General features: G+C 39.3%; 3 protein-coding genes across 5 annotated transcripts; 2 read left to right on the top strand and 1 right to left on the bottom strand.

Annotated features, from left to right (window-relative positions):
• Nucleotides 1-221: 221 nt before the first annotated feature.
• Nucleotides 222-6,597, top strand: il21r (interleukin 21 receptor). 2 transcript variants are annotated; one of them, NM_001124623.1, is given in 12 exon segments: nt 353-494; nt 746-843; nt 956-1,082; nt 1,184-1,350; nt 1,479-1,630; nt 1,736-1,880; nt 1,976-2,069; nt 4,771-4,849; nt 5,073-5,149; nt 5,291-6,316; nt 6,319-6,372; nt 6,375-6,597. In NM_001124623.1, coding segments are annotated over 10 exon segments (1,976 nt in total). In that variant the 5' UTR covers nt 353-494; nt 746-788; the 3' UTR covers nt 6,375-6,597.
• A 3,833-nt stretch (nt 6,598-10,430) lies between these two features.
• On the bottom strand, nt 10,431-19,186 carry LOC110486316 (UNC93-like protein MFSD11). Its single transcript, XM_021557821.2, has 13 exons — nt 18,761-19,186; nt 17,738-17,793; nt 17,469-17,576; nt 17,249-17,328; nt 15,188-15,284; nt 15,024-15,082; nt 14,683-14,830; nt 14,440-14,489; nt 14,211-14,276; nt 14,002-14,127; nt 13,725-13,899; nt 13,450-13,585; nt 10,431-11,421 (listed from the first exon to the last, which is right to left on the bottom strand). The coding sequence occupies exons 1-13, from the start codon at nt 18,848-18,850 to the stop codon at nt 11,266-11,268; spliced, it is 1,347 nt and encodes a 448-aa protein (XP_021413496.2). The 5' UTR covers nt 18,851-19,186; the 3' UTR covers nt 10,431-11,265.
• Nucleotides 19,187-19,283: 97 nt separating this feature from the next.
• On the top strand, nt 19,284-24,677 carry LOC110486317 (ubiquitin domain-containing protein UBFD1). 2 transcript variants are annotated; one of them, XM_021557822.2, is made up of 7 exons: nt 19,284-19,412; nt 20,213-20,500; nt 22,772-22,980; nt 23,111-23,176; nt 23,906-24,011; nt 24,100-24,182; nt 24,337-24,677. In XM_021557822.2, the coding sequence occupies exons 1-7, from the start codon at nt 19,397-19,399 to the stop codon at nt 24,445-24,447; spliced, it is 879 nt and encodes a 292-aa protein (XP_021413497.1). In that variant the 5' UTR covers nt 19,284-19,396; the 3' UTR covers nt 24,448-24,677. The 2 variants fall into 2 exon arrangements, with proteins under 2 accessions (XP_021413497.1, XP_021413498.1); XM_021557823.2 differs by having other exon boundaries at nt 19,394-19,416.
• Nucleotides 24,678-26,819: the final 2,142 nt, after the last annotated feature.

Genomic DNA, 26,819 nt, shown 5'->3' with positions numbered 1-26,819 from the left:
TGTTTCTGGAAAACCACCTTGAAGCCAAGGTGCTACCGCCCCCAAGCGGACTGGTAGACCAAACTTAGTACATTAGCGCTGGTTTAGATTGGAAACTCAATGGCTCAGTGTTCCATGTCTTTATCTGCAACCGAACTTCCCGGCAATAGATCAAGTTGCAAAAATATTGCAATATTATTAAGATGTCATTGTTGGAATTCGAAAGTTGTAATCAACCATAAAACAAAAACAAAGCTTGCGTGCGTGCGTTATGGTCATAGGAGGAGGGGGGACGACCAAAAGATCTTCCCATGAAAGGTGTGTCCTGTTGGAACTGTAATTTCCAGTAAGCAATTCGCAACCGCAGCTATTTCTATTTGTGTAAAGTGACAAATGATTGTTATCACTATATATCGTATGAAGACTATATACTGATTTATAGATTCATTGTTTTTTGTTTGTTCTTTTAAGGAATGAGTACGTCCTCAAAACTATAATATATGATCATTGTGTGGGTGAGTGACTTTCTATTTGCTATATCTCTGTGTAATCAAGGGAATCCAGTGGGAAAGGTAGGTCTATTAACAAAAGCAACTTTTGACCCACAAAAACCGTATTATTATAAAAAATAACGTATAACGATTTTTTTTTAAACAACGTATTACTGTATTAATAATCACTTCTTCACATTTAGGCTAACATGTAGCTATTTTAATGTGCAGGAATTTAAACACTAACAGGAAAAAACAATTCTTTCTGATTTCAGATTGAATTATACTGTGTGGTTTACTCTCAAGTATTCAGCAACAATGTTTATATTGCTTATTATAGTCACAACGCTTGGGACTTTGATAGCTGATGATGGTAAGCAGTCTTTTTAACATAGCCTATAAACATGTAAGTAGATTTAACCACGGTATTTTTGCCTGATCATGATTAATATTTGACAAGCTTTTTGTTTGTTAATTACTTGTAGCAATGAGTGACGGAAATATTCAATGCTTCAACGACTATGACGAAACTATGGTTTGTCATTTTATAACTGACAAGTCTAAGTGTGCTGAATACAGCATGACGTTGAAACAATTGAACGCACAAAATAGGTAAGTTTATTATTGTTTAAGTTTTTCTATTGTCGATGTTAATCTCACCAAGAAGTCATATTTCATTTCAAAACTGCATAATTATTCAACTTATTTCCCAGAGGCAAAAATGATTGTACTTTCAAGGAAAAGGAGAGGTCCAATGATGTTTCCAAATGTGGATGCTCTATTGATCCAATGCCCCTTATTTCTGGGGAGGAGTTTAATGCAACACTTTGGAATTCTGGGAAGCGCCTAAATTCCGAAGTCTTCAGTATCAATTACACCAGTGAGTTGCATCTACATATGCAGATTGCTATTTGAAAATTAATTACTGTTATAATGAATATTGCATGAAACTAAACCATGCTTTAATTGATTGATATGTCAAACCATCCCTATCGTTGCCCTGTACAGTAAAACCCAAAACCCCCACCATCCAAGATGTGAAACCAACAGAAAATGGGAATTTCCTGGTCAAATGGAAGACAAACTACACTGATAAGGAAGAGTTTTCTAAGAACTTGATTGCCGAATTGAGCTACAGAAAGAAAGGAGAAACAGATGAGGTAAAGGAGGGGGATATAATAAATCCCTCATATTACTTCATTCCCCTGTTTGCTATCACATCACCAAGACAACTTTCCCTCTGGCCCTTTCCTTTGTTCCTACAGGTGTCCAAAAATGAATCAACAACTTCCTATGAATTACTTGGCAGAGACTTGGAGCCAAACACCATTTATGCTCTGAAGGTCAGAACCTATACTGACTGGAGCGGCCGTTTCAGTGACTGGAGTGAAGAGTTGGAATTCACTAACCGTAAGTGATTAAATTAGATTTATCATCCATGGGTTTTCAAACCTTAATTCCACTTTCACCTTGTAGCTCATTGTATATTCTTCTCTGCTCCACAGCTGCATCATCTCGGAAAGTGCTCCAGATTGTCATTGTTTTCAGCTGCATTGCTGTTATCATCATCACAAGTGCTTTGTTTTGGTGCAGTGTTAGGCAAGTTGTCCTGACATGTCTGTAGGTGACAGTATGTCTGTTTCCACAAACATATTTTATTTATTTATTTTTATCTCACCTTTATTTAACCAGGTAGGAAAGTTGAGAACAAGTTCTCATTTACAATTGCGACCTGGCCAAGATAAAGCAAAGCAGTTCGACACATACAACAACACAGAGTTACACATTAAGTAAAACAAACATACAGTCAATAATACAGTAGAAAAATAAGTCTATATACAATGTGAGCAAATGAGGTGAGATAAGGGAGGTAAAGACAAAAAAAAAGGCCATGGTGGCAAAGTAAATACAATATAGCAAGTAAAACACTGGAATGTTAGATTTGCGGTGGAAGAATGTACAAAGTAGAAATATAAATAATGGGGTGCAAAGGAGCAAAATAAATAAATACAGTAGGGGAAGAGGTAGTTGTTTGGGCTAAATTATAGATGGGCTATGTACAGGTGCAGAAATCTGTGAGCTGCTCTGACAGCTGGTGCTTAAAGCTAGTGAGGGAGATAAGTGTTTCCAGTTTCAGAGATTTCTGTAGTTCGTTCCAGTCATTGGCAGCAGAGAACTGGAAGGAGAGGCGGCCAAAGGAGGAATTGGTTTTGGGGGTGACCAGAGAGATATACCTCCTGGAGCGTGTGCTACAGGTGGGTGCTGCTATGGTGACCAGCGAGCTGAGATAAGGGGGACTTTACCTAGCAGGGTCTTGTAGATGACCTGGAGCCAGTGGGTTTGGCGACGAGTATGAAGCAAGGGCCAGCCAACGAGAGCGTACAGGTCGCAGTGGTGGGTAGTATATGGGGCTTTGGTGACAAAATGGATGGCACTGTGATAGACTGCATCCAACTTATTGAGTAGGGTATTGGAGGCTATTTTGTAAATGACATTGCCTAAAGTCGAGGATCGGTAGGATGGTCAGATTTACGAGGGTATGTTTGGCAGCATGAGTGAAGGATGCTTTGTTGCGAAATAGGAAGCCAATTCTAGATTTAACTTTGGATTGGAGATGTTTGATGTGAGTCTGGAAGGAGAGTTTACAGTCTAACCAGACACCTAGGTATTTGTAGTTGTCCACATATTCTAAGTCAGAACCGTCCAGAGTAGTGATGCTGGACTGGCGGGCAGGTGCAGGCAGGGATCGGTTGAAAAGCATGCATTTAGTTTTACTTGTATTTAAGAGCAGTTGGAAGCCACGGAAGGAGAGTTGTATGGCATTGAAGCTCGTCTGGAGGGTTGTTAACACAGTGTCCAAAGAAGGGCCAGAAGTATACAGAATGGTGTCGTCTGCGTAGAGGTGGATCAGAGACTCACCAGCAGCAAGAGCGACATCATTGATGTATACAGAGAAGAGAGTCGGCCCAAGAATTGAACCCTGTGGCACCCCCATAGAGACTACCAGAGGCCCGGACAACAGGCCCTCCGATTTGACACACCGAACTCTATCAGAGAAGTAGTTGGTGAACCAGGCGAGGCAATCATTTGAGAAACCAAGGCTATCGAGTCTGCCGATGAGGATGTGGTGATTGACAGAGTCGAAAGCCTTGGCCAGGTCAATGAATACGGCTGCACAGTATTGGTGGTTAAGATATTGTTTAGGACCTTTAGCGTGGCTGAGGTGCACCCATGACCAGCTCTGAAACCAGATTGCATAGCGGAGAAGGTGCGGTGGGATTCGAAATGGTCGGTAATCTGTTTGTTGGCGTGGCTTTCGAAGACCTTAGAAAGGCAGGGTAGGATAAATATAGGTCTGTAGCAGTTTGGGTCAAGAGTGTCCCCCCCCCCCTTTGAAGAAGGGGATGATCGCAGCTGCTTTCCAATCTTTGGGAATCTCAGACGACACGAAAGAGAGGTTGAACAGGCTAGTAATAGGGGTTGCAACAATTTCGGCAGATAGTTTTAGTAAGAAAGGGTCCAGATTGTCTAGCCCGGCTAATTTGTAGGGGTCCAGATTTTGCAGCTCTTTCAGAACAACAGCTGACTGGATTTGGGAGAAGGAGAAATGGGGAAGGCTTGGGCGAGTTGCTGTGGGGGGTGCAGTGCTGTTGACCGGGGTAGGGGTAGCCAGGTGGAAAGCATGGCCAGCCGTAGAAAAATGCTTATTGAAATTCTCAATTATAGTGGATTTATCAGTGGTGACAGAGTTTCCTATCCTCAGTGCAGTGGGCAGCTGGGAGGAGGTGTTCTTATTCTCCATGGACTTTACAGTGTCCCAGAACTTTTTTGAGTTTGTGTTGCAGGAAGCAAATTTCTGCTTGAAAAAGCTAGCCTTGGCTTTTCTAACTGCCTGTGTATATTGGTTTCTAACATATCACTGGGGCTTTTCGATGCAAATGCAGAACGCCATAGGATGTTTTTGTGTTGGTTAAGGGCAGTCAGGTCTGGAGAGAACCAAGGGCGCTATCTGTTCCTGGTTCTAAATTTCTTGAATGGGGCATGCTTATTTAAGATGGTGGGAAGGCATTTAAAAAAAATAACCAGGCATCCTCTACTGACGGGATGAGGTCAATATCCTTCCAGGATACCCGGGCCAGGTCGATTAGAAAGGCCTGCTCACTGAAGTGTTTCAGGGAGCGTTTGACAGTGATGCGTGGAGGTCGTTTGACCGCTGACCCATTATTATTATGATATGTTATCATACAGCTTCATATTGGCCCTATAGGCTTTCAAATCCTCCTATTTTCCCCCTCTGCAGACTCAAAACCAAGTTGTGGGATAATATTCCTCAATGTTCAAACCCAGACCTTTTGTATATGGTTCCAGCAGTACCTAAGGTGAGGCTCTATCTCTAATTATAAACTGGGTGGTTTGAGCTCCGCATTGCGTCGTGCATAAGAACAGCCCTTTGCCATGGTATATTGGCCATTTACCACACATCCTCAGGCCTTATTGCTGCAATATTCCATGTTTAAATAAACTGTAAACCTTCATTACTTTCCTACTGTAATTGCTTCCATTTGTGTATTTGCATTGAGTGATCTTTGTTCTCCACCACAGGTATTGTCTCCTCCCAAAATACTTTTATCCTCCATCTATGTTGATTCTTCAAAAATGGACACCGAAGAAAAAACATGGTGAGCAAATTGATGCAATATAAACATAGAAAAATTAAAAGGTGTCTTCGGTTTCAGTCTTATTCGCATGGACAGTCAAGTCCTTGCAATGAAAATACTCTTTAATTCACTGTAACTTTCCCGCTGGTCTTTTCCCTACAGGACAAACCCCGCGACAGTAGATGGGAGCAGTGGAAGAGGCCGTGGCTCAGAGCTTGACTCATCGTCTTCCCTGGGTCATGCCCACACATGTTCCATGAGCCCAGAGCCTAGTAATGTGCAGATCATTAGCCATCTTCAAGAGGCCCTGAGCAAAGTCTTTCCCAGCCTTGTTCCTTTGGATGGGAATCCTCAGTCATTGCTCTTAGCCCCTCCTATGATAGATGATGGTACAGAAATGAACTGCCCTGAGTCAAATCGAGACATTGGTGTGTGTTCATCTGACTACAATCCTCTTCATTTCATGAGTGAGTCTGGAGGCTCTTGTTACAACAATAATACCTACTCCCCCTCAGTGCCCATCAACTCCCTTCAAGAGTTAACACCAAGCAAGACGTCCTCATTTCCTACGCGGCCTCTGCTCTTTTGTAACTCCTCCTACTATTCTGGTGAGGCTGAAGGGTTGAGAAATGGCCATCCACAGCTGTTTCTTGGTACTGGTCAACAAGACCTTAATTTGTCCACTAACTGTGAACCCCTCTTGCAAACCGACAATTCATTTCACCCGTGTGATGGCGCCAGTGATGATTCAGAGACTACCACGTCATCAGAGGACACCAGTCTGATCTACGGTTCTAACGTGTCCGATGTTATCAGTGTCGTTGCTGGATATCAGAGCTTCAGTGAGGCGGTTGGTAAGGACAGTGAGAGAGGAACTGATGCCTTCATAGATGTGACACTGCCACTTAAGGGTTTCCAGGATGTGGACAGAGAGCCTCTGATTTACGATGTGGATCCATGTTACCACAGCCTGCCTGACGCTGGATGCAGCCTCCCCCCGAGTGATGGCAATTATCAGGCTTTACAGAGCCTGGGACAAAATTGCCCAGATCAGTGGGTTTCAGACAAACTGCTGAACAAGTGTCTGGAGACTGAGATCCCTCAAAGCTCCATGGGGAACATGCCTCTAAATGTCATACCCAACTCACAGGGAGGACAATGTCGGATACCTGGAAGTCCCTTTCTTACTGTTTCTGTTCAGACCAAGCAATGCAAATAGACAATGACAGCTCTTATCATGGTGTGTAGACGGTAGACACTTTTGCACTTCACAATTTATTTTATTTTGGGGACTTGAGCTCATATATATATATGTTTTTTCTATATTATACAAACAGTTTGAATACCATTCTGCCATGAAAATTCTGTAGTCTCAAGTCCAGAAATGTTCCACATTTTGGATGTACTGCTTCTGTAAATAAACATTTGTGTGTGGGAAACTGCAACAGTTAATTGTTGAAGCGATACAACATGTCTTGTCTTTGCCTCATCTGTCTGAAACATGTTGTTCATCATCTGGGATGGAAAAAAATAAGGATGTGTACTTCAGTTGAAATACTGAGCAATAACATCTAGATTACACATCAAGGTTGTCAAACTAGTCTCCAGCCTCTAAAAGTTACTTCTCTTCTAATGGCTTCCAAAAATAGTCAAATAGTCAGACAGTTTCATTGCATCTGATGCTTGATAGACAAAATAGTGTTAACAGTACAACCCTCAAGCATGAGGTTGAATTTCTGAAGAAAAAAGTGGTAGGCCTAGTTCCTTATTGCGTTGTTTCTTGAAACAAGTACATTGCAGCTTCCATGGAAATACACACCCACAAAGTAGAGCCAGCCTCTGATGTCATAGATGTGTTGCGAATCAGGTTAAACAAAACAAAAAAATTCTGAGGATGAAGTTCATGTTTTGTAGTGTTTATTGTAGGAAACATAAACACTTTTTTCCCTTCAAAGCTCTTTGCTTAACTGGCGAAGCTTGAATAAAAACTACCTGACTAGTGACACACATAGCGATGGTTTATCATGCAGAAAATTGTGAGGCGTTTGCCAGTTTAACCATCAATAATATTATACGGTTGGAATGACTGAGGCATTCAGCATAATTTATTTCACAGTATTGTGGCGGTTTTGTGACAGGATGTTTTTGAACAAAGGCCAAGATAGAAGTGTGGAGACATCGGAGAGGATTGTGTAAGGCCATTTTCACAGAGCCACAGGGCTGCTATGCCAACTTGTCATATATTGAGCAAGCATACAGGAATGCATGGTGGCATTCACAGCTATGTCATACTTCAAATGCTTTGGACAGGCAATGCAAGTGATGGAAATTACTTTTCACAGGCTTCATTGCAAAATTGAATTTTGTTGAGGATAAAAAGGCAGCTCAAAGGTTTTCTTGAAAATGTGTCATGTGCACCACTTTCTGTCAATAGCTCAAATACCTATGTACTTCTCTGTGTTGCAGGTACGTTAAGCTTCGGTCCAGTTAGTTTTAGAAATACCAGGTGAACACTTGTAGATTCCAATAGATAATGTACATTTCAGGACTTATACCACACATTCTTCTTTATGTTTGTATGCAAAGTATCAAGTTGCACAATTGACTAGAAAATAGCACAAAGGAAGAACACTTTAGGATTCTGATTATAATGCAATCAATACTCAATTACCTGTGAAGTACTGTGGGACCTCTGGTGCCCTCACTGGTCCCGCGCTTCTCTAAGGCTCCTCATCCACCTCTTTGATTTATGGGCCCTGCTCTTGAACCTTGCTTGGAAAACAAATGAACTGTAGTGATGTCACATCTTCCTGCCAGTGATCAACATTAAAATGTCCTTTTTAGAGGGAGAAAATATACATCACTTTTATGGAGTACTAACAATTAAATCTATTTTATCTGGTTCTTTTTAGCTTTCTAGCTAAATTGTTGCAAGTGTAATAAAAAGTTTGACAAAGAAGCATTTTAAGGTGAGCATTTGTAATGAAAATATTTTAGGCTGAAAGTCTGCATCACCTTTAGCAATATGTACAGTAAAGTACTTAAGTAAAAATACTTTAAAGTACTACTTAAGTAGTTTTTTGAGGTATCTGTAGATTAATTTACTATTTATATTTTTGTCTTTTACTTTTACTCCACTACAATCCTAAAGAAAATCACGTACTTTCTACTCCATACATTTTCCCTGACACCCAAAAGTACTCAATACATTTTGAATGCTTAGCAGGACAGGAAAATGGTCTAATTCACACACATAAAGAGAAAATCCCTGGTCATCTCTACTGCATCTGACCTGGTGGACTCACTAAACACAAATGCTTTGTTTGTAAATTATGTCTGAGTGTTGGAGTGTGCCCCTGGTTAACTGTAAATTTAAAAAGCAAGAAAATTGTGCCGTCTGGTTTGCTTCATATAAGGAATTTGAAATGGTTTATACTTTTACTTTTGATACCTAAATATATTTTAGCAATTACATTTACTTTGATACATTTACTTCTGGTGACTTTCACTTGAGTTTTTTTATATGAAGGAATCTTTACTTTTACTCAAGTATAACAATTAGGTACTTTTTCCACCACTGTATGTACCACACCTTTACTATGACGTACAGGACCAGAAAGGACTTGCAATAGAAAACAGCACACGCAACCTATTGCCATGGTAGGAAAAAAACGAGAAGTGCATTATCATGAGGATGCAAATGTCTCTGCTTGGACTGAGTTACCATATCCGTTTCCTGCATCTAAGAAAAGGAGAACCGCAACAGTATAGGTGCTACCTGACAGTCTTTAGAAAGGAATAGTTGAAATAGGAGTTGAATTAGAGTACTTTTTATTGTATGATCAACATTACGGTTTCCTTCATTCTAATCTAAATAGGGGCCTACAGTGGTATTTTAGCACCATCTCCTGAGCATAATGTGTATTGCATGTCGTTGTCTCACACAATAACCTCTGATATTGAATGTGCAATCTAGAACTTCAATTCCCAGTAAAACATCTAGTGTTGCACTTGCCCAGTGACGTCTACCAACACTTTGGAAGACACAAACTGAAGAAGAGGTACAAGTAAGCGCACTAGTTGGCTTAAATTGAAAAAATCGAATTGTGTTTGTCCCTTCTCGTTACCACAGAGGACAGGAACTCATTGCAAATAGGTTACTTATACCTAATATACACTGCTCAAAAAAATAAAGGGAACACTTAAACAACACAATGTAACTCCAAGTCAATCACACTTCTGTGAAATCAAACTGTCCACTTAGGAAGCAACACTGATTGACAATAAATTTCACATGCTGTTGTGCAAATGGAATAGACAACAGGTGGAAATTATAGGCAATTAGCAAGACACCCCCAATAAAGGAGTGGTTCTGCAGGTGGGGACCACAGACCACTTCTCAGTTCCTACGCTTCCTGGCAGATGTTTTGGTCACTTTTGAATGCTGGTGGTGCTTTCACTCTAGTGGTAGCATGAGACGGAGTCTAACCACCCACACAAGTGGCTCAGGTAGTGCAGCTCATCCAGGATGGCACATCAATACGAGCTGTGGCAAGAAGGTTTGCTGTGTCTGTCAGCGTAGTGTCCAGAGCATGGAGGCGCTACCAGGAGACAGGCCAGTACATCAGGAGACGTGGAGGAGGCCGTAGGAGGGCAACAACCCAGCAGCAGGACCGCTACCTCCGCCTTTGTGCAAGGAGGAGCAGGAGGCCTCTAGCAAAATGACCTCTAGCAGGCCACAAATGTGCATGTGTCTGCTCAAACGGTCAGAAACAGACTCCATGAGGGTGGTATGAGGGCCCGACGTCCACAGGTGGGGGTTGTGCTTACAGCCCAACACCGTGCAGGACGTTTGGCATTTGCCAGAGAACACCAAGATTGGCAAATTCGCCACTGGCGCCCTGTGCTCTTCACAGATGAAAGCAGGTTCACACTGAGCACATGTGACAGACGTGACAGTCTGGAGACGCCGTGGAGAACGTTCTGCTGCCTGCAACATCCTCCAGCATGACCGGTTTGGCGGTGGGTCAGTCATGGTGTGGGGTGGCATTTCTTTGGGGGGCCGTACAGCCCTCCATGTGCTCGCCAGAGGTAGCCTGACTGCCATTAGGTACCGAGATGAGATCCTCAGACCCTTTGTGAGACCATATGCTGGTGCAGTTGGCCCTGGGTTCCTCCTAATGCAAGACAATGCTAGACCTCATGTGGCTGGAGTGTGTCAGCAGTTCCTGCAAGAGGAAGGCATTGCCTCCCGGGTGGCGCAGTGGTTAAGGGCGCTGTACTGCAGCGCCAGCTGTGCCATCAGAGTCCCTGGGTTTACAATAGACATTTGCTTTATTTATAACAAATACAAATCACCAAAACATGAACAGGCACTTAGTATGCATGACTGACAACATATTGATATGTAAAATATAAAAAATGGAAGTAAAAGGATACCATAAATGTTAATGTATATGGATGTATTTTTTAACTACTCTGCTACATGCTATGGGCACTGAAAATAAGTTGTACAGTAATTGTATTATTATAAGGAAATATTGGGTTTTTTTAAATCACTGGATAGCTCCTGTAAGCTTTGGCATGGTGGATGTGGAGAATTGTCATAGATTAGGTTTGAACAATTGTGTCTGTCTAGACACATTTCCACACAGCATTACATTTGCAGGTATACATCAATATCTTTTCCCCATACATAGCTAGCATTGTCACTAATAACATATTTTCTCAAACTGTAAGATCATTTAATAAGCCTCAATATGAACATTTCTTCTGTTTCGTATGCCCCTTAAATTCTAACAAACATCTAAAAACAATTCCATCAAGTTACAAAATGTATGACGTATTATAACACTACCACAGAATTGAATTTTAAACAATGACACTATCTTAAATAACAACCCTGAGAGCAATGCATAAAGACAGCCAATACATCAGGTGAGTGGTTACGTCTTATATTACACACACACAATCCGATTGGAAAAGTAAAAAAATGACATTTAATCATGATATAATTAGTGTGTTGTGCAAGATAAGTTATAGCTAAGACATTGAAGGTGTAAAGTATCTTTCCTGTTAAAAAACCTAGAAATGTAAGTCTGACATACATGACTGTGTCAGTATTGAAATGACAGATCCTAATACTCTTGTTGTAGGTCTACAGAGAAGTTCTGTATTCTTTCCACCATGAAGAAGCAGAGTGTTCCAGTGAAGCCCAGGGTGACCATAATGAGCAGTTGCCATGTCAACAGCAAGTAGCCACTGTAGAAGAAGGCAACTGCTGCAAAAATGGACTGGCAAAGGAAAGAAGAAAACAAAAACTTGTTGAAAGTAATACAAAGAGTTGACTTTGTGTTACTACTCTGTCACAGTAATGTATGAATTGTATCTTAGATTGTGAGTTCTTACAGAATTCTAATGTAATAAACTAATGCATGTTTGTGTGGCTAAATAGACCGACACAAGAAGGCCTTCAATCGTCCTTCCCTCTAGTTATTCTTACAGTATAACCACACAAGGGATACACTACGGGTCAAAAGTTTTAGAAACCCTACTCATTCAAGGGTTTATCTTTATTTTTACTGTTTTATATATTGTAGAATAATAGTGAAGACATCAAAACTATGAAAGAACACATATGGAATATTGTAGTTACCAAAAAAATGTTAAACAAATCTAAATATATTTTATATATGAGATTGTTCAAATAGCCACCCTTTTCCTTGATGACAGCTTTGCACATTCTTGGCATTCTCTCAACCAGCTCACATGGAATAGTTTTCCAACAGTCTTGAAGGAGTTCCCACATATGCTGAGAGCTTGTTGGCTGCTTTTCCTTCACTCTGCGGGTTGACTCATCCCAAACCATCTCAATTGGATTGAGGTCAGGGGACTGTGGAGGTCAGGTCATCTGATGTAGCACTCCATCACTGTCCTTTTTGGTAGACTAGCACTTACACAGCCTGGAGATGTGTTGGGTCATTGTCCTGTTGAAAAACCAATGACAGTCCCACTAAGCCCAAACCAGATGGGATGGCGTACCGCTGCAGAATGCTGTGGTAGACATGCTGGTTAAGTGTACCTTGAACTCTAAATAAATCACAGACAGTGTCACCAGCAAAGCAGCGCCCACACTATAACACTTCCTCATCCATACTTTACGATGGGAAATACACATGCGGAGATCATCCGTTCACCCACTCCGCGTCTCACAAAAACACGCCTGTTGGAACCAAAAATCTCCAATTTGGACTCCAGACCAAAGGACACATTCCCACTGGTCTAATGTCCATTGCTAATGTTTCTTGGCCCAATCAAGTATCTTCTTCTTATTGGTGTCCATTAGTAGTGGTTTCTTTGCAGCAATTCGACCATGAAGGCCTGATTCACACAGTCTCCTCTGAACTGTTGATGTTGAGGTGTCTGTTACTTGAACTCTGTGAAGAATTGATTTGGGCTGCCATTTCTGAGGCTGGTAACTCTAATGAAATGATCCTCTGCAAAAGAGGTAACTCTGGGTCTTCCGTTCCTGTGGCGGTCCTCATGAGAGCCAGTTTCATCATAGCACTTGATGGTTTTTGCAACTGCAGTTTAAGCAACTTTCAAAGTACTTGAAATGTTCCATATTGACTGAACTTCATGTCTTAAAATAATGATGGACAGTCATTTCTATTTTGAGCTGTTCTTGCCATAATATGGACTTGGTCTTTTTTATATTTTATTTCTTTAATTTTTATTTCACCTTTATTTCACCAGGTTGAGAACAAGTTCTCAGAACAAGTTCTCCTTTACCAAATAGGGCTATCTTCTGTATACCCCCTTACCTTGTCACAACACAATTGATTGGCTCAAACACATTAAGGAAAGAAATTCCACAAATAACTTTTAAGAAGGCAAACCTGTTAATTGAAATGCATTCCAGGTGACTACCTCATGAAGCTGGTTGAGAGAATGCCAAGTGTGTGCAAAACTGTCATTGCAAAGGGTGGCTATTTGAAGAATCTCAAATATGAAATATATATTTTGATTTGTTTCACACTTTTTTGGTTACTACATGATTCCATTTGTGTTATTTCATAGTTTTGATGTCTTCACTATTATTCTACAATGTGGAAAATAGTAAAAATAAAGAAAAACCCTTGAATGAGTAGTTGTTCTAAAACTTTTGACCGGTAGTGTACATCAGCCTACGTATACCTAAACATCCATAAGTTATTAATTAACTATATTGCAACGAACTACACCCAGCTCACCACAGAATCAGTTGCTGGTACATATGTTTTAGTAAACGATCAGCTGTATCAAACTCTCTCGGGGGTTACCTGGATGAATTTGAAGATGGCAAAAGCAGGCGCGCTTTGCTCAGCATAAACACGCCCCAAGATGCTGTACAGTTGAGTATTGAAACAGCTGTCACCGAGTCCAAGCAGGAAACTACACAGCAATGCGATGGAGATACTAGGAAACAGATAGGAGACACTCAACTGTGAGGGGGGGACAACAAGTCGTTTTCAACTGACATGATTTCTGATTAATATTAAAACAATATACAGCCCTGCTTTTATTTTTTTATTTTTTTTAAATATTAAAACAATACCTTGGTGTCAGATATGGCTTGTTCAGTGTGCTAGTTTTTAAAACCACAGGGGCATCATCTGGGATGTTGAGGTAGATCAAGTAGAAAGCGACAAAATGGACAACCATCCCCAGGAAGACCACAGATGTCCGTCTGAAGCTGTTATTCTTACATACTAGTCCAAAGACGCCTCCACCTGACAAATCACATCAGATTACTGTCAAACTAGTTCCTTGTTAGATTGTAACACCAACATAAGAGTGATGGGTAAACGTTACACTGGGCAACACAAACCTACCAACTATCTCTCCAATCCCCACCACGATTCCGGAGATCCCAATCAAGCCTTTAGCTGCCACTCCAAACTCTGTTGTTGCCCCGATACATGTCCCATACACACCACTGTAGAAAGATAGCTCCAGACCTACGATGACACCATACTGGTAAAAACACTATTCCTCTGAGGGAAATGTCTGGACTTTTGGTTGTGCAGTACAATCTACTTACCACTGTATGCCATGCAACAGCTCAGGAGCAATATGGTTTTGGTTTTGAGCAGTTGCAGGATTGTCTCTGAAGAGAAGGAGACACACAAGGAATTACGTTGGATGACTAACAGGATAGTAAACGGTGAAACAACATAAACGAGGTAACAGAGGTGTCCTTTAACCCAAAGAAATTGTTTAGTGATTGATTGTATAATAACAAATGTGCCTGTGAAGCTACATTAACTTACTGAATTCTGACTTTGCATCTTGTACTGCAGAGTTAGCTCTTTGCTTATACCTGCCAAACATTAAGATGGAAAATGATCAAATTAGCAAGACAAATACACTATTTATTTTCAATACTGTGATATTCAAATTCATAGCAGAATGAATAACCACCATTTAAAACAGAGACACCAACGCAGTGCCACGGATTCCCATTTGAATAAGGGTACAGTGAGAGAGTACTGTCAATTAATTAGGAAACTAACATCGTGCGAGATGAGAGCAAAGGCTGGCCTTCCTCCTCATTGAGCATCTCCTCCTCAGTTGGAAAAGTCTTTCTCAGAGCCAGGAAGCTGAGTGTTCCCAGCACTGAGGTAACCAGAAGACCTATAAAGATAGTCTTTCTGCTCCTATCTGAGAGGGACATCAAGAACAAAGGAAACAGTGTCAAACAGAGAACACACACCATTACTAAGTAGGGCAACAATATTGGAAGGACATATGAGTCATATCCTAAATGAAAACAAAAATGCAATTGCAAGTTTTCTTTAATGTTAGCTCTATTTTCTCTATATTTACCCATTGGATGAGCTTCACATGCACATACCTGATATTTCTATCCTTCCATTCCAATCAAAATAAATGTAAAGATTGCCAAATAACATGCTGAAAAATAAAACAATGTGTTACAATTACACATTCTGGCCACCAAATAATGGAAATAACTGCCATTAGTATATAGCCTACCATTAATATATGCCATTAATATACCTGCACTGTAAAAGGGCCCAAAACATCCCTGTGTTCCTATTAATGGTGGAAGCATCAGAGTTCTCCACAAGGAAGTGTCCTTGGGCTGTCCAAAGCACTGATGAATGGGATACAAAGAGTGAGTGAGAGAGGCTGATTAGGAACTGCAGATGTAATGAATAGAGATGGTTGCTATTTGATGACATTTGAATAGATCAAAATGCATTATCGGGGAACAATTCAGGGAAAATGTCTCCATTTTATTTAGAACAAACTAACATTATCAAACAATTTGTTTCATCTGCCCTAAGAATTCTCATTTAGCTCTCCCATTTGTAAAATATTTGCTTTGCTTGCAATCAGAGATAATGAACATAACCCAAGCATTTCCCTTTTATGTAAATCATTAACAAGCTCCATTTCAGACTTTATAACCATGGTAACCTTTGTCCAATGCTCAACAACTGACAAGACAGACTCGATACTCTTTACCATGCATACAGGACATATGCTCCTTCTTGATTTGATCTTCCGTACCCATATTGATAACTGTTTATAATACTGTGTAATTACTATGGCATTTGATCTACTTACAAATCATTATTCCAACAGCAAAAAATGGGTTAACTCAGTTTACAAATTTGTTAGGAATGAATAGCATGCGTAAGAGAATAGCAGACTCCAGAGGCATGTAGAGAATTTTGGATTGGATTAGGCATATGCACAGAGGTGAAACATACACTACGTGACCAAAAGTATGTGGACACCTTCTCGTTGAACATTTCATTACAAAATCATGGGCATTAATACAAAGTTGGTCCTTCCTTTGCTAGTATAACAGCCTCCACTCATCTGGGAAGGCTTTCCACTAGATGTTGAGACATTGCTGCGGGGACTTACTTCCATTCAGCCACAAGAGCATTAGTGAGGTTGGGCACGATTAGGCCTGGCTAACAGTCAGCATTCCAATTCCTTCCAAAGGTGTTTGTTGCGGTTGAGGTCAGGGCTCTGTGCAGGCCAGTCAAGTTCTTCCACACCGATCTCAACAAACCATTTCTGTATGGACCTCGCTTTGTGCACAGGGGCATTGTCATGCTGAATTAGGAAAGTACCTTCCCCAAACTGTTGCCACAAAGTTGGAAGCACAAAATTGTCTAGAATGCCATTGTATGATGTAGCGTTACAATTTCTCTTCAAGTAAATGGTCTAGCCAGAACCATGAAAAACAGCCCCAGACCATTATTACTCCTCCACCAAACTTTGCACTATGCATTCGGGCAGGTAGTTCTCCCGGCATCCGCCAAACCCAGATTCGTCCGAAAGACTGTTATATGGTGATGCGTGATTAATCACTCCAGAGAACTATTTTCCACTGCTCCAGAATCCAATGGCAGCGAGCTTTACAACACTCCAGTCGACACTTGGCATTGCACATGGTGATCTTAGGCTTGTGTGCAGCTGCTTGGCCATGGAAACCCATTTCATGAAGCTCCTGAAAGAACAGTTATTTTGCTGATGTTGCTACCAGAGTTTGGAACTCTGTAGTGAGTGTTGCAAGCAAGGATGATTTTTACGCACTACATGCTTCAGCACTCGGCAGTCCCATTCTGTGAACTTGTGTGCCCTCCCACTTCGCGCCTGAGCCATTGTTTCTCCTAGACGTTTTCACTTCACAATAACAGCAAATACAGGGCAGAAATTTGAAGAACTAACTTGTTGGAAAGGTGGCATCCTTTGACGGTGCCACGTTGAAAGTCACTGAGCTCTTTAGTAATGTGATTCTATTGACAATGTTTGTCTATGGAGACTGCATGGCTGTGTGCTCGATTTTATACACTTTTCAGCAACGGTTGTGGCTGAAATAGACAGCCCCAGATCTACTCATTTGAAGGGGTTTCCACATACAAGTACTTTGTATATATAGTGTCTATGACTGTATACCAAACTGTCATGTAAATCAGGAGAGTTCAATGTAAAAACATATTTGTACCAATATGTAATAATGTGAATGATTCTGGAGTCGGGGAATGTTAACCAGATACCAGAGGGAACAAAGGAGAGATCCCATGAAACCGGACTTACTGGCTGCTCCTATGCCGATTAGTACTGAGGTGAAGTAAAAGGACCATGTTGATGGGGTGATGAATACAGCTACGTAACCACTATGGAAAAGAATGGAACCATAACAAACAACAGCACATGACCTTGTTATAACTACTTCAGACAGAAATATCAATCAACTACTCATCTGCAAATAGAAAATGAATGGGGGGGGAATTCCTTTAGAATTCTTGATACTCACCTGTAAAGAATTCCACTGAAAAACATTGTAAACTGTGGTCCAATTATTGCAACAACAGTTGGAGCTAACAAATTTGAAAACGAAAAAATTCCATAGATGATTCCAAGGCTGTTGTACAAGGACAGAAAGAAAACAGTACAGTAGGAAAAAGTTTAGTGTCTGGTATAAGGGTCAATGATTCTGAAAGACGCACCTTATCTCCCCCACTCTTTTCGCTGGGATAATGTGGTTTTCAAATATTTAGCCTATGGTAACACCATCCAACTCACCTGTGATAACCACTTCCAGTGAAGGTATCATTGTCCAGGCTTTTAACTATGGTTTGCTATAAAAGATAAATATTAATGTGAGCATATGAACATAGAAAATATGTTCTCAAATATTGCTGCCACTACTACCAATGTGCCGTGTGGACATTGACCTTTACATGTATTCATTTGAGTAATTCCTTTGGCATGACAATCTATTGACTGATAAAGAAATTGGAAACACAAGATGCTCCTGACCCAGGACTCCTCCAACAATGCACCACTGACAAGGCTGCTAAGGACATCATGTGAGCTGGAAGATGCACAGGAAAATAAACTGATGCAATTTATCATGGGGTAAAAGTCCTTAAACTTGAGAGTCAAAGGCAATGGACTTGAAAAAAGCAAAGCATAACTGCAAAATGACAACAATTCAAATTAAATTTGATTGGCCGCATTCCCATATTTAGCAGATGTTATTGCGGGTGTAGCGAAATGCTTGCGTTCCTAGCTCCAGCAGTGCAGTAATATCTAACAATTCACAACAATGCACACAGATCTAAAAGTAAAATAATGGAATTAAGAAATATATCAATATTGATGTACCATGAATGATAAACAATTATGACATGTCTAATGTAACCCGTTTTAAGATATCAAACAGCTACCAACTTTAGATAGCAGTTATCAATTATATCAATTATATATCTTAATACATTGTCTCACGTTAAATGGACTATTTAGCAAACAAAACAACTGATCAGTCAATATATTACAAACATGTCAAATGACAACAGATATTATATTTCTGATAAATTAAAAGTATGTGGCCCACATGACATGTAATTTGAAGGGGAGAGCTGTCAATTTCAGATAAATTAGCTAGCTCGGAAGTTGCTAGTATCTGAAATATTATTGAGTAGGCGTGAATTTTCTCCAGTTATATTGACTCTAGCAAACAAAACAAATTACCAGTCAAAATAGTTTGCCTGGGTAACGACTTCAGCTAAGGTCACACAAGTGAAAGTGTGTTCTTTGACTTACTTCAATGTTTCCACAGGTGGTGAAAGCAGTGAAAATTAACAGAAATCCTAGTCCCAGAATGACAACGTTGTAAATCCTGAGGTCTGCCATGATTATATTATTCTTGCACCACCTCTTGGTAGATGTCCCAGGTCGCTACACAGCACTCAGTGCAATGAGATAAGATTATTCCAACAGTTACACTTCTTGCGTCGACCAGACATTTCTAAGATAGCTAAGCAAATACAAAAAGCATAGGATATAGCTAGAGACCCCCACGCCTTTGATGGACAAGCACTTTTCGGCTACTCTTCTTCAAAAGTCCATACGGTAACTTTTCTTCCGCACGCTCTCTCTGTCAATAAGTTATCAGCACGAGCCAATTCAGCATAACCCTACCATTAGCACATTTGGTAGGTTGTTGTAGTTAGTAGGCTATGTATCTAATAGCTAGCTAGCGAAGTTTCTCGTGATCGCATACAATACGACCAAGCTTCATGTCGTTGTTGTGAGGGGGGGACAAATTACTTTCATTAGAAACCAAGCATACAGTTGAGATTTATCAAACGCTTTACAGTCAATGGAAGCCCCGTAGGACCAACACACGTCAGCGCGTCCGTTTCCCAGCAGTCTCACTTCATATTGTACACAATCATCATGGCGACCCAGGATGGTAGGTATTGAAAAAAATATAATGTTATGCTTTCCCACATATCTATGCGGTGCAATTTAGCAATTTTAAATTCATTAATTTAGGCATTTAATTGTATTTCTGGCGTTGGTCAAAATTCAACATGTCAATGTGATTTAAAAGCATATTTTCTTCATAATCCAATGTTCGCCCTGTTATCCTGGTCACTGGCTAGCTGCTAGCCAACCATATTTAGCTAGCTAACGTTAGCTCTTTCGATTTTGTTACATAGCCAAATAACTAGAGCTACTGTTACATAAGTTGTAATTTGATTCCAGAAACCTAGGGGAAATGTAATAATTGTAGCCAACACTATGTTATTTTGTAGCTATCAACATTAGCTATATTAGGCATTTATAAGCTAGCAAGTTATATTAAATAGCTAGCAAACTCTTATCTGACTGCAAATGTAGCTTGGATGTGTCAGCTAACTTAGCTAGCATGACTAGGTAGCTAGCAAGTTAGCGCTATTTGCAAATAAGCTACAGTAGCTCGCTAACAGCCACGTGAGATGTCAGATTTAGCTAACGTGGCTAAACGACCCACAGAATACCAAATAGGTCAACCAGCCAGTTGCTTGCAGCTGCTTTGTCATAACAAACGAACTGCATGAAGCCATACTTGGTAGTTATTATTTGGCTGAGGATACTTAATGTAACAAACTATTCCCAGACATTGAGTTTTGACATACTCTATGGCTTTGACAAAGCTGTGTCTGGCTGAGAATTCTTGTGGAGCTGAGAATTCTCAGCTAAGCTATGCCTTTCATAATCCTTTCATAGGAAGTGAAGAAGTCGTAATGGAAACTGAAGCCACGTTGAAAGAGCCACAACCACTGTGTGAAATTGTTGGCAAAGGGAATGCTGAAGTATTGGAAACTGTGTCTCGGACAGATAATGCCGGGGAAAGCTCTTCAACTCAGGACCCTACTGTCAGCAATGGAGATGACAGTGATGAAGGAAAGGAGATGGTGGATGTAAAGATTATTTGGAACAAGAATAAGTATGATCTCAAAATTCCTTTAGATGGCACTGGAGCCAAACTGAAAGAGCGAATCCATTCACTCACTGGTAAGTAGTTGTTTAGGCTTGCGTACTAACTACTTGGATATGTATAGCAGTCACAGAGTTTTTTTGTGGTTTTTTTTAAAGGGGTGAATCAGCTAAATATTGCGGAAAGAATATTGGTTCCATCAATGTAATTGTCTGCATCATTTCCAATCCCCCATATATTTTTGGGGTAAATATATATATCCATACACACATGCATACATATATACATACACATACCTATATAGACATGCATACTTTTTTAAAGAATATACCTTTATTATTATTCCCCGCAAACCCTACCACCGATCCCCCAATTTGAGTAAACTAATAAACACTTCGGCTTTTACCTTCAATTTATACATCTTAATACACATTTTACATTCACAGTCTATTTTACAATAATTATTTTTTGTTTGTTTTTAGTCCTTCCTCTATTTCTGATGTCCATCCAGTTTGATTTCTATTTGTAACTGTGCTATTTCACAAACGTTCTGAGCATATATACATTTTACAGACCCCGTATGTTCTTCATGTATTATCTTGCTATTAGTCCCACCCTTCAGCTCCATTCAACCTCTCCCATGTATCTCTCAACATCATCCATTTTGGATTTCTATTTACCATATATTTTTCAACTGTGCTGTGATGCTTCACAAACGACTTGAACCTTTCTATTCTCATAGCTTCTACAGATTGTAAATTAAAAATAAACATTTTTGCTAAAATAATTATTATATTATTGATTGATTGACTATGGCTTTTCAAATCACCCAGTATTGCTGTCTGCAGCGTTAGTTCTAGGCAAATGTTGTAATTCTTCAGCCATTCCTGGACATGTGACCAAAAACGAGCTACATATGGACAATACCAAAATAAATGATCTAATGACTCTGCCTCCTCATAGCAGAATCTGCAGAGCTGGGAAGATTGTATCCCCCATATATATATATATAACATTATGTTAGTTGCAAGAAGTCCTTAAATTAAATTGGTGTTTGTTTTTATTTATTTATATATTAACAATTTATGTTCTTTAATACAGGGCTGACATACAAGTTCCTTACTTTTTTCCCCTTCTACTTGCTTCTTCCATTTTTGTGGTAATGCTGCAATTAATTGGTTGTAATTTTGGGTAGACCAGACATTTCCATATGTCTGTGTTAGCTGCATGTGTGAAATAACTCCACCAGTCCTATTTATGATATCATCCACAAAAATTATACTTTTTTTTTTTTTACATTTCTTCGAAAAATACATTTTTTTTAATCAATAAGTATATTTGAATTTAACCACAATATTTGTTGTATTATTTGTTCTATCTTTTCAGGTGGATTAAACTGAAATTGCATCCAACTTTCTAAGGCTTGTTTAAAAAATAAAGATATTTTGGAGATTATTTCCCTTTCAAACAATCGAAAGTGGGCCGGTGTAATCTGAATAAAGGGAAAAAGGCCCTTCTTGAACACAGGATGAGACATTCGTACCAATTTACTAGAGAACCAGTTTGGATTTAAGTATAACTTTTGTATGACAGATGCCTTTAGTGAGAGGTCCAATGCTTTAATATTTAATAATTTCTGCCCTCCGAATTCATATTCGTTATATAAATAGGCCCTTTTAATTTTATCTGGCTTGTCGTTCCAAATAAAATTGAATATTTTATGTTCATATAATTTAAAAAGCAGGTCACTAGGTGTAGGCAAAACCATAAGCAAATAGGTAAACTGTGATATGACTAAAGAGTTAATCAGGGTGATTTTTCCACAAATAGACAGGTATTTTCCTCTCCATGGTAGCAAGATCTTATCTATTTTTGCTAACTTTCTATAAAGATTTATTGGAGTAAGATCAGTTCTTTCTTTTGGGATTTGTATACCGAGTATGTCCACATCTCCATCAGACCATTTTATTGGTAAACTACATGGTAATGTAAAATTTGCAATTTTTTAGTGATCCAATACGTAATACTAGAATTATCATAATTTGGTTTTAATCCAGAGAGAATAGCAAAAGTATCTAGATCCTCTAAGAGGCCGTGGAGAGACTCTAATTGTGGTTTTAAAAGAAAACATGAATCATCAGCGTACAATGACACCTTAGTTTTTAAGCCACAGATTTCTAATCCCTTAATATTATTATTTGGTCTAATCTTAACAGCTAACATTTCGATGGCAATAATAAATAGATATGCCGACAGTGGACAACCTTGTTTTACTCATCTAGACAGTCACAGTGTTGATTAATGTCTCTCAACCACCCTTTCTTTTTCTCTCTCTCTATGTTTAATAGGTCTTCCACCTGCTATGCAGAAAGTGATGTACAAAGGCCTGCTACCAGAAGATAAGACGCTACGTGAAATTAAAGTTACAAATGGTGCAAAAATAATGGTGGTTGGATCTACAATAAACGATGTACTAGCTGTAAATACTCCAAAAGAGGTTATTCAGCAGGAAGTTAAAGCTGAAGAAAACAAAAAGGAACCTTTGTGTCGGCAAAAAGTAGGACTTTTCAACGTCTTTTGAGTTCCATATTTGTAAATTAACAACTTTTTTTGCCCAAGGTATAGTCACAGGTTATGATATTTTGTATTCAACTGTGAACCTAAAATAATAATCTATTGAATTTCAGCAACACAGAAAGGTGTTGGACAAAGGCAAACCAGAGGACATAATGCCATCTGTTAAAGGAACAAAGGTGAGTATTTTCAACAAACCCCAAATGATGGTTGGGAAAGTATGCTTTTAATGGTTGTTTTACACTGAGTATACCAAGCATTAGGAACACCTTCCTAATATTGTTGCAGCCCCTGTCCCTTTGCCCCCAGAACAGCCTCAATTCCTTGGGGAATGGACTCTCAAGGTGTCCACAGGGATGCTGGCCCATGCTGACTCCAATGATTCCCACAGTTGTGTCAAGTTGGCTGGATGTCCTTTGGGTAGTGGAATATTCTTGATACACACGGGAAACTGAGTGTGAAAAAGCCAGCAGCGTAGCAGTTCTTTACACAAACCGGTGCTCCTGGCACCTACTACCATACCCCATTCAAAGGCACTTCAATCTTTTGTCTTGCCTGTTCACCCCCTGAATGGCACACATACACTATCCATTTCTCAATTGTCTCAAGGCATAAAAATCCTTCTTTAACCTGTCCTCCCTTTCATCTACACTGAATTTAAGTGGATTTAACAAGTGACATCATTAAGGGATCTTAGCTTTCACCTGGATTCACCAGGTAATTCTGTCATGGAAAAAGCAGGTGTTCCTAATGTTTTGTATACTCAGTGTATATTGCCCTGTTTATGAATTTTTCTCACAGATATTTCCACTGGAACACTATCACGTTCAGGAGCTTGGAGATGGTTGTGAATTACTTCCTTGTTCTTCCACTAATGACCAGCAAGTGATCTCTCATTTGTTACACAGGAACGCTTACCAACAGTGCCTTTAGCCGGAATGTACAACAAATCTGGTGGAAAAGTTCGTCTCACCTTCAAACTGGAACAAGATCAACTGTGGATTGGAACTAAAGGTGAGATGACCCCCTGGTTTGGTTGGATTGTGTATAAGGAAAAAGTGTTATGGCACTCACCCTTATCTGTGTATATTCTCTCCTACAGAGAGAACAGAGAAAATCCCAATGGGCTCCATCAAACATGTGGTGACTGAACCCATTGAAGGCCATGAGGATTATCACATGATGGTAACACGTTTCCTTACTACAAACTGCACAAGCCAGAATGACAGTTGATGTAATGTATGTTTTTTTTTCCATAAACACATACATTATTTTGTCAAAAGTAGATATCTTACTGTAATTTATTGTGCAATTAATTTTCTGTCATTCACTTTCCTAGGCGTTTCAGTTGGGTCCAACAGAAGCCTCTCAGTATTGGGTCTACTGGGTGCCAATTCAGTTTGTTGATGCAATCAAAGACACAGTCCTTGGAAAGTGGCAGTATTTCTAATGTGCCTCTATTATTGACATTGAAGAACTGTGATCTAGAACAGGAACATATGAAAATGGGGATCTGGAGACAACAAGGAGTCCTAAGGAACTTAACATTGAAGCATATTAGAGAAGCAAACTGAAGGATGCCTAAGGACTAACCATATTATTTGGGGTTTCAAGTGCACTATGAGGCAGCATCATATTCCTCAGCCCAGTTCACCATTCATTTTTATGCGCAAACCCAAGGGAAAACAATAAAACTAAATGTACAGAGATTGCTGATGCATTTCTCAGTTATTCTTAAAGTAATAAAATATATTTAAGAAAAAAACAAAAAAGCTGCACTAGTATGGTAGCCTATGTTTATTTATTCTATGGATCAACACAAGCAAACTTACCAAAGTTGAATACGGTTTATAATGGTCTCAATATATTGGTTTACCTGTAGTCATGATAAATGTTCATGTTAATAGAAATTATTGAAACATCTAATGGAATTTATGAAGATTCTCCCAGAAGAAATATATCACTATAAAACTTAAAGTAGTAAGCAACTTACTCATGTAAGTTTTGCTATTTACAATCATCATTTATAGCTGAGGGGGATTTCTGTTTATTATTTAAGAAGGGTGCTGTGGTGTGGAATAGTCTCACAGATGATTTAGAACATGTTTCTATTCAGCATCAGACCAGACATTGAGCATTACTGCAATCCAGTGTCATGCTATCATGAGACCTCTGTCACATGCAAAGGGAACAAGTGTAATCACATGGTTTAGATCAGGGATGGGCAACTGACGGGGGCCACAAAAAAATCTGAACTCATGAGGGGCCGCAGTTGCTCGTGAGTCCCCCCCATCACCACATTAGCAGCCTCCCTCTTGACAGCGGATATGTGATTTTGCTTTAGAGTTTATTTAGTACAAATCTACACATTTTACAACGGGGTATAGAGAAAGTTTTGCTGTTTTAAAGCAAGTTTGCTGCAATTCTACACATTTTGTCATGTTTCAGAGAGAAGATCTTGCAATTATATAACACATTTGTATATGATTCTACACATTTTGCCCTGGGGTAAAGAGGAAAACTTGCTGTTTTACAGCTAATTTCCTGTAATTTGACATATTTTGCCATAGGGTGGACAGAGGTAAATGTTTTTAAAATTATATCTGAGTAAGACTGACTAACAAAATCAATGGGGGACTTCCGGACGGTAAATCGACCATGATTACCAAGTTTAGATACTGTAGCTGGCCACTAGACTAATTTAACAATCTAAAAATGTTTAACTGAAATGGGCTATGGGAGTGACTATCAGTGACTGACATAACAAGCGAAAAACTGCTAATGCTCAACCAAATTTTTAAATTGCACTTTGTGTATTCTACTATTCTAGCTTGCAACAATAACTGAGACACCCACTGAATAAAAAATACATTTGATCTGAGGGCCCATCCCTGGTTTAGATGCACTATGCTGTTCCTACAGGAGAGGGCCACAATGTCACACTTTTACATTTCTTGTTCATAGCAATATCATCTGCCGTGGGTATAATTTCTCAGAAATGCAAAGGCCTTAATGTATTTATATACAGATATGAACTAGTAACTGCAACGTTCATATACATTGCTTTATTTAATTTAAAGTATGTAATAAGTATTCAAACACTGAAAGGCATACAAAGTCCAAGTTTGCTTTGCATTTGCCAATGTCCATACACATTTCCAAAGCCTAAAAATGTTTAGTTTTTTTTATCTGCAAAAAATGTTCAAACACTTTAAAAGCAAATAACTGAAATAAGTTGTTTGGGACTGGCATTGTAGTGATATTAACTGGTTATACGTTTGCCAGTAATAAGGTTATCAACTGAGCAGATATTGAACTAAATGTCAATTAAACATCCAGCTTATAAAAACATATCAGTGTTGTCTGGCATTAAAAAATATATATATATTGCAACCATCTCTTGGAGTTGTCAGAGAACCGTCAATTTAAACATTGACCTTGACATGCTTACAATTATGATGCTTATAATGATAATATTATAATGGTTACAGTTGTTATAATAATACTTCAATTTCCAGTCTATGAATATAAAGTAATTTTTATCGACATGGCTAGAGAAAGACCTGACCCTTTAACCCAGGTGGCTCCAAGTTTCCAGTAAAGATCATCACCCTTTGGTATACTAATTTTAGCGACATTTTGCTGGCCTCTCAATTGGTTATTATTCATCCTTGGTTGTATCTCCTCAGACCTTATTAATGTAAAAATGCGGTGGTCAACAAATGCAGTCCAGTAGTCTTACACATTTTCATAATAATGGTTAAATCTGATTACGCAAACAGCCCTCTCTTGTCAGTATATTTGTGACATCGTATGCCCAGG

Source organism: Oncorhynchus mykiss, chromosome 13 (genome assembly GCF_013265735.2).
Source record: "Oncorhynchus mykiss isolate Arlee chromosome 13, USDA_OmykA_1.1, whole genome shotgun sequence".
Lineage (NCBI taxonomy): Eukaryota > Metazoa > Chordata > Actinopteri > Salmoniformes > Salmonidae > Oncorhynchus > Oncorhynchus mykiss.
Note: the sequence above shows the minus strand (reverse complement) of the source record. Positions and strands in the feature narration are given on the sequence as shown.

What these genes read in the sequence shown, in the direction of transcription:
- il21r (XM_036939699.1), top strand. Translation starts at nt 789, where the DNA reads ATGTTTATATTGCTTATTATAGTCACAACGCTTGGGACTTTGATAGCT. An exon ending in CAATTGAACGCACAAAATAG is followed by an intron (nt 1,083 to 1,183) that starts GTAAGTTTATTA and finishes CTTATTTCCCAG; the next exon opens with AGGCAAAAATGATTGTACTT. An exon ending in AGAGTTGGAATTCACTAACC is followed by an intron (nt 1,881 to 1,975) that starts GTAAGTGATTAA and finishes TCTGCTCCACAG; the next exon opens with CTGCATCATCTCGGAAAGTG.
- LOC110486316 (XM_021557821.2), bottom strand. Translation starts at nt 18,850, where the DNA reads ATGGCAGACCTCAGGATTTACAACGTTGTCATTCTGGGACTAGGATTT. An exon ending in CTGTTGCATGGCATACAGTG is followed by an intron (nt 14,128 to 14,210) that starts GTAAGTAGATTG and finishes GTGTCATCGTAG; the next exon opens with GTCTGGAGCTATCTTTCTAC. An exon ending in AAGCCATATCTGACACCAAG is followed by an intron (nt 13,586 to 13,724) that starts GTATTGTTTTAA and finishes TCTGTTTCCTAG; the next exon opens with TATCTCCATCGCATTGCTGT.
- LOC110486317 (XM_021557822.2), top strand. An exon ending in GCGAATCCATTCACTCACTG is followed by an intron (nt 20,501 to 22,771) that starts GTAAGTAGTTGT and finishes TATGTTTAATAG; the next exon opens with GTCTTCCACCTGCTATGCAG. An exon ending in ATGAGGATTATCACATGATG is followed by an intron (nt 24,183 to 24,336) that starts GTAACACGTTTC and finishes TCACTTTCCTAG; the next exon opens with GCGTTTCAGTTGGGTCCAAC.